Source organism: Rutidosis leptorrhynchoides, chromosome 8 (assembly GCF_046630445.1).
Source record: "Rutidosis leptorrhynchoides isolate AG116_Rl617_1_P2 chromosome 8, CSIRO_AGI_Rlap_v1, whole genome shotgun sequence".
Classification (NCBI taxonomy): Eukaryota; Viridiplantae; Streptophyta; class Magnoliopsida; order Asterales; family Asteraceae; genus Rutidosis; species Rutidosis leptorrhynchoides.
Genome location: NC_092340.1, coordinates 245,260,889 through 245,267,559, shown reverse-complemented (window position 1 = coordinate 245,267,559; position 6,671 = coordinate 245,260,889). Strand labels below are relative to the sequence as shown.

Below are 6,671 nucleotides of genomic sequence, written 5' to 3'. Positions count from 1 at the left end.
TGTTACATAGTAATTGCAAATGAGGGCATTGCAAGATCTTAAGTGTGGGAAGAGGTTAAATTTTTTCGGATTTTTAAAATTTTTTGACTTATACACTTGGTTACCATTAAAAATACTAGTAACGCAGTAGTTGTATTAGAATTTAGTGCTCTCTGATAATAAAGAACAGCCCTAGTCTTATATACTGACTACCCAATTCTAGTTAAAAAAAATTTCAAAATTTTCAAATAAATGAATTTAAAATCATGTTTATACATATTTATGAACAATAAAACTAGGTGTTAACACCGAAATTATTGTTACCTCGGAAAGGACATAAATTGAGAAACAACTCAAAATGTTAGAATTCATTTAAAATGGAATAGAGGACAATAAAAAGGCAAAGAAAGGAAAATAAAAGCCAAGTGTGGGAAAAATTTACCAAGTTATTTAAAACATATATCACATATTTTTGTACAAATAATTGAAAATACTTTTGTTTTGGACAAAATTAACCGTTTTACCCGGTAAATTGTAATATATTTGAAAGAAAGATGGATCTACACGATGAATCAATTCCATCATTAAAAGGAAGTAAAGTCTTCCGAAAAAGACACGCGCTTCTTGATTTAGGTCAGGAAGTTATCGTCCAGACCAGTTGTAGAGTCTACGAAAAATTTTGAAAAGTTTTCTCAAAAATCAGCTAGAAATCCACGGACCTCAGCATCAAACATGGTCGCCAAGTGGTCAGACTTATCCTAACCATGAGAGGATCTGTCTCGTAAAATGGGGAGGGCGCGGTACAAATTAGCTTGATAAGACTAATGAATCAGATCCCTAGAAAGGATAATCTCCTTAAAAGATCAAAAATCAGCTTTTAAGACTGATATTACTCAATCCTTGAGATTGACTTTTAAAGATTGAGAATTCAAACTCATGAAATTCGATGATATCTAAACTCGAGCTTGAACGAGAAAATATTTTGATCAAAATTACAAACCGATTCATTTTCTGAAAACCCATTTTCAATGCGTTCATTACCATTGAACTTAAAATTCTAGGAATTCACCTGGAATTCATTAGGTCACCTGAACCAAATCGGGTGTCAACCGTAAGAACGGTGGTTGCATAACATGGTCAAAGACAGGATCTTGTGCCAGACCGAAAAACTATAGGGTGATGTTTACTATTGCTCCTACCAAGGATAGTAATTGCATCCAACACGTTATAGACCATAATTAAAAGCATGTCACGGGACATTACCTTAATAGTTGCTTGTTCAACGCTTTCCTTTACAACCGGACGGTAGTTTACCGAAAGGTAATATACGGAGCAAGTAAACTAGACGTGTTGCTTTCTCAATACAAGGTTAGCAAGTGGGTGACACAAAACCGCAAGTTTTGAGCTAAAATTTTCAAATCTGAAACTCACAAAACCCACAAAAACAATTTGCAAACACCGGTGAAGGTTTATTCCGGAAAACTTATCTAGGGTAAAAGCTAGATTTAATTTTCAAAAGATCAAATGTTTTCATAAAGATCCAATTTCCTTAAGGATCTAAATTTTTATAGTCATGTGGGACTGTAAACCACATCGTTACTACCATTGTTCATAACGCCGTATAAAAATCACTGATGTACAAAGTGTGAAGAATAAAGATGTGATTCTAGTATTTTTATTTCAAGACTATATTGCTTGAGGACAAGCAACGCTCAAGTGTGGGAATATTTGATAATGCTAAAAACGAACATATATTTCATAGCATTATCCCTCAAATAAAGACAAGCTTTTAGTTGCAATTGTTCTATTTACAAGTGATATTCATTTAAATAATAAAAGGTGAAGACAAAAGACAGATTCGACGATTTGAAGATGCAAATGACCAAAAAGCTAAAAAGAACAAAGTACAATCAAAGTGGTTCAAATTATTGATGAGAAACGTCTCGAAATTACAAGAGTAAGAGACGCAAAACGCAAAGTACAAGATATTAAATTGTACGCAAGGACGTTCGAAAATCCGGAACCGGGACCAGAGTCAACTCTCAACGCTCGACGCAACGGACTAAAAATTACAAGTCAACTATGCACATGAATATAATATAATATATAATTAATTCTTAAAATTATTTATATATTATATTATTTAATAAAACCGTCGGCAAGAAGCAAACAATCGAATGTGAGCTGGAATCCCAGGCCATGCGATCGCATGGCTAGCAAGACCAATCTCCATGCGATCGCATGGAACAAAAAGTGAGGCCACATTGCTATAAAAGGCGCAGTTTAAGTCGAATGTAAACACATCTTTTTCTCTTCTCTATCTCTCAACGTAATATATATATATATATATATATATATATATATATATATATATATATATATATATATATATATATATATATATATATATATATATATATATATATATATATATATATATATATATATATATATATATTATAATTTTAATTTTAATTTTAATAATAAGGGTATGTTTGCGAATGTTGTAAGTGTGTAAGTCGAAATTAAGTCCGTGTAACGCTACGCTATTATTAATCATTGTAAGTTATGTTCAACCTTTTTAAATTAATGTCTCATACCTAAGTTATTATTATGCTTATTTAAGCCGAAGTAATCATGATGTTGGGCTAAATATTAAAGACGGGGTAATTGGGCTTTGTACCATAATTGAGGTTTAGACAAAAGAATGACACTTGTGGAAACTAGACTATGGCTATTAATGGGCTTTATATTTATTTAATTAAATGATAGTTTGTTAATTTAATATAAAGATTTATAATTGGACGTACCTATAAATAACCACATACACTCGATTGGACACGATGGGCGGGATATTTATAAGTACTAATAATCGTTCATTTAACCGGACACGGGAATGGATTAATAGTCAATGGACTTATTAAAATAGGGGTAAATTATATACAATGAAAATTGGTATAATTATAGTTTAAGTCCCCAATTAGTTAGAATATTTGACTTTGGATATAAGAATAATTTGACGAGGACATCGCACTTTATATTTATGACTGATGGACTGTTATGGACAAAAACCAGACGGACATATTGAATAATCCAGGACAAAGGACAATTAACCCATGGTAATAAACTAAAATCAACACATCAAACATCATGATTACGGAAGTTTAAATAAGCATAATTCCTTTATTTCATATTTAATTGCACTTTTAATTATCGCACTTTAATTTATTGTCATTTTAATTATCGTACTTTTTAATTATTGCAATTTTATTTATTATCATTTTAATTATCGCACTTTTATTTATCTCACTTTAATTATTGTCATTTACTTTACGCTTTAAATTAAGTCTTTTATATATTTAATATTTTACATTAGGCTTAACTGCGACTAAAGTTTTGAAATCGACAAACCGGTCATTAAACGGTAAAAACTCCTTTTATAATGATAATACTACTTATAATTATATTTATATTTATATTTATATTTATATTTATATTTATATAAATATAGTTTAAAAAATATAGCATTAAACTTGGCTAGCTCCCTGTGGAACGAACCGGACTTACTAAAAACTACACTACTGTACGATTAGGTACACTGCCTATAAGTGTTGTAGCAAGGTTTAGGTATATTCATTCTATAAATAAATAACTTGTGTAAAATTGTATCGTATTTAATAGTATTTTGTAGTAAAAATATAACTATTTCGTATACACCTCTACGCACATCAATCACTGTTCAACACCAAATTTTACGAACAAAACGCAACTAATTATATTTAAAACTAAGTTTTTTTAGAAAAATGAAAACATTTTGTATTAGTTATATATATATATATATATATATATATATATATATATATATATATATATATATATATATATATATATATATATATATATATCTACCTACTCATAAAAAGAAAGGTTTGTTTACTGTAGCAGGGGTAGTATTGACATTTCAATGAGCTTTCCTTCATGAAAAAATCTCCCCTGCAGTTGGCTTCTTGTTCATGGTGTATCATCATTTAAATGACAAGTGCCTTTTAACAATTGACGGTTCTTCATTGAACGACAATACAAAAATCTTTGAGGTTTATAGCAGCTGCTTCGCGTGGCCTGCATATGAGTCGGACACGTTACTTTTACCCAATGATCGACCGTACTTTAGCGCCTTTAAACCATCTTCTTCTTTTAATACGTTAATTTGCTTTTCAATAAACGTTCTTTTCTACATCGCTAAAAAGTCTTTCAGTCATCCAATCTGTTAATCAACATCATCATCGACGTCGCCGTCGGTGGCTTCGCCGGTGATGCAAGGGACCTAACCAGAGTAAAGCTATTGACTTTCGGATTCGATTCCATCTCAATAAATCGTGCGTTATTCAGTATATATTATATAGGGGAGTGATATGTACACAACCTGTTTTTGTTATGTACACAACCATCATGCTTTAAAGTGTTGTTCAATACAACACTGTAAAGAATGATGGTTGTGTACATAACAAAACTGAGTTGTGTACATATCATCACCCTATTATATAGGGTATGTAATTATTTGTCTCTAAATTTAATTTTTTCGTCGTTCTTTTGGTTCAGTTGTTTGTGGCTAATTGATTGATTGATGCTGATTATGATTTGAATGAAAGAGACTAGGTTATTTGGGAGATCTCTAACAAGAAAAAGGTTATTACTTATTAGTATTATTCTAATTGCATACGAGTATTTGTATATGATTTTGTTATTTGAGATTAAAACTCACAATTTGTTGTTTGATTGATGTTGATTATTATGATTTGAATGAAAGAGAGTAGGTTACTTGAGAGATTTCTAACAAGAAAAAGGTTATTAGTATTCTTCTAATTACCTACGAGTATTTGTATATTTATATATTGGAATAGCTTCATATATTGTATATTTCTTAGTTTTAAGCACATATAGAGTATGCATGTAAGTATTGGGGTGTGCAGATTCCAGCTGTGTTGTACGGTGTAACGTTCAATCGTTAAGTTAATATGTAATTTGAGAGGGAATACCACTGGTTCTCTTATCGTTAATCTATTGGTAAGTTGTTTTTTGAGGTGTGTTCTGATTATGTGTGAAAGTTACATTGTTATAGGTTTGTCGATGTTTGGCAGTACATTGAATGTTTTTTTTAGGTAAAGGGTTACCCCGGTAAATTTTATTAAAGAATAAAAGAATGGAGCATTACAAAACAGGAACAACAGGAGAGCCCTGAAGCAACTAAATGACCAACTACAAGCAAATTACAACTCATAGTAGAACCCCAAGACACAAAAAGAAACTAGTGGATCTGCCACGTCGCTTTCATCCTCTCAACATTTGCCAAATTCTTGAATTTTATTGACAACAATTTTAGCCGAATAGTACTAAAAATATCATCAAACAACTTCACTTCCGTACGGTGAGACTTTTTAAAAATCCTGTTGTTATGTTCTTGCCAAATGAAATACACTGAAGCTCCGAAAATAAGTTTAGCCACCACCATGTTAGAGGTATTTCTAGCAGCCGAACCAGACATCACTACACATAAGTGCCTCCAGTTTGTACGTTGAGGAAGCCAAGTCATAGCCGCTTCTTTACTCCAAACCAAAGATGAAAATTTACAGTCGAAAAATAAGTGATCATGCGAATCTGGGCACTCATTACACAACAGGCATAATAACCGCATACCATTATGAATCTCCCAACTCTTAAATTTATCTTGGGTCTTTAGTCTTTCTCCCATCAAAAGCCACACAAGAAAAGCATGTCGAGGAATACACTGAGAGAACCATACAACCCGAAACCAGACAACCGAAGAGGATCTCGGTCTTATAACTTCCCACACTTGTTGAACTGAGAAGTTATGCACCAGACCATCAATGCCGAGCCAAAGAACATCATCAGCTTGCGTTGAAAATATAGGCATATGAATCTGCAACAATTGAGGATATTTTGTAACCCATGAGTGAGGCCACAACCAAGTAGAGTTAGACACTACCTCATTCACTTTACTGTGAACACCCATTTCACATATATCACTTACTGAAATAAAAGAATCCATCCTACCCAAATTGCTCCAAGAGTCAAACCAAGTAGAAGTTGTGTTACCATTGCCTATTTTATGAATAAAAAATTGTTTTATAGTCGGACGGAGACGCAACAATTTTCTCCAACTCCAACTAGCATTAGCCGTAATTAGAACCTCCCAAAAATGATAATTTGCTAAACGATATGTGTGGATCCAACGAACCCACAACGTTTGTTTATGTGAAAGAATACGCCATATATGAGAGGTCATTAACGCGATGTTCCAATATTTTAACCTCTTTATTGAAATGTCCCGCTCATATTGATTATAAACGTTCCATATTAATTGATTTCGTCGCGAGGTTTTGACCTCTATATGAGACGTTTTTCAAAGACTGCATTCATTTTTAAAACAACCATAACCTTTATTTTATCGATAAAGGTTTTTAAAAAAAATTACGTAGATCATCAAATAATGATAATCTAAAATATACCGTTTACACACGACCATTACATAATGGTCTACAATAAAAATATATTACATCGAAATAAGTTTCTTGAATGCAGTTTTTACACAATACCATACAATCATGGACTCCAAATCTTGTCCTTATTTTAGTATGCAACAGCGGAAGCTCTTAATAATTACCTGAGAATAA

General features: G+C 31.9%; 1 protein-coding gene across 1 annotated transcript; it reads right to left on the bottom strand.

Moving 5' to 3' along the window:
• Nucleotides 1-5,284: 5,284 nt before the first annotated feature.
• Nucleotides 5,285-6,010, bottom strand: LOC139864069 (uncharacterized). The gene has a single exon (XM_071852656.1). The coding sequence runs from the start codon at nucleotides 6,008-6,010 to the stop codon at nucleotides 5,285-5,287; it is 726 nt and encodes a 241-aa protein (XP_071708757.1).
• Between the last annotated feature and the right edge of the window lie 661 nt (nucleotides 6,011-6,671).

What these genes read in the sequence shown, in the direction of transcription:
- LOC139864069 (XM_071852656.1), bottom strand. Translation starts at nt 6,010, where the DNA reads ATGGGTGTTCACAGTAAAGTGAATGAGGTAGTGTCTAACTCTACTTGG.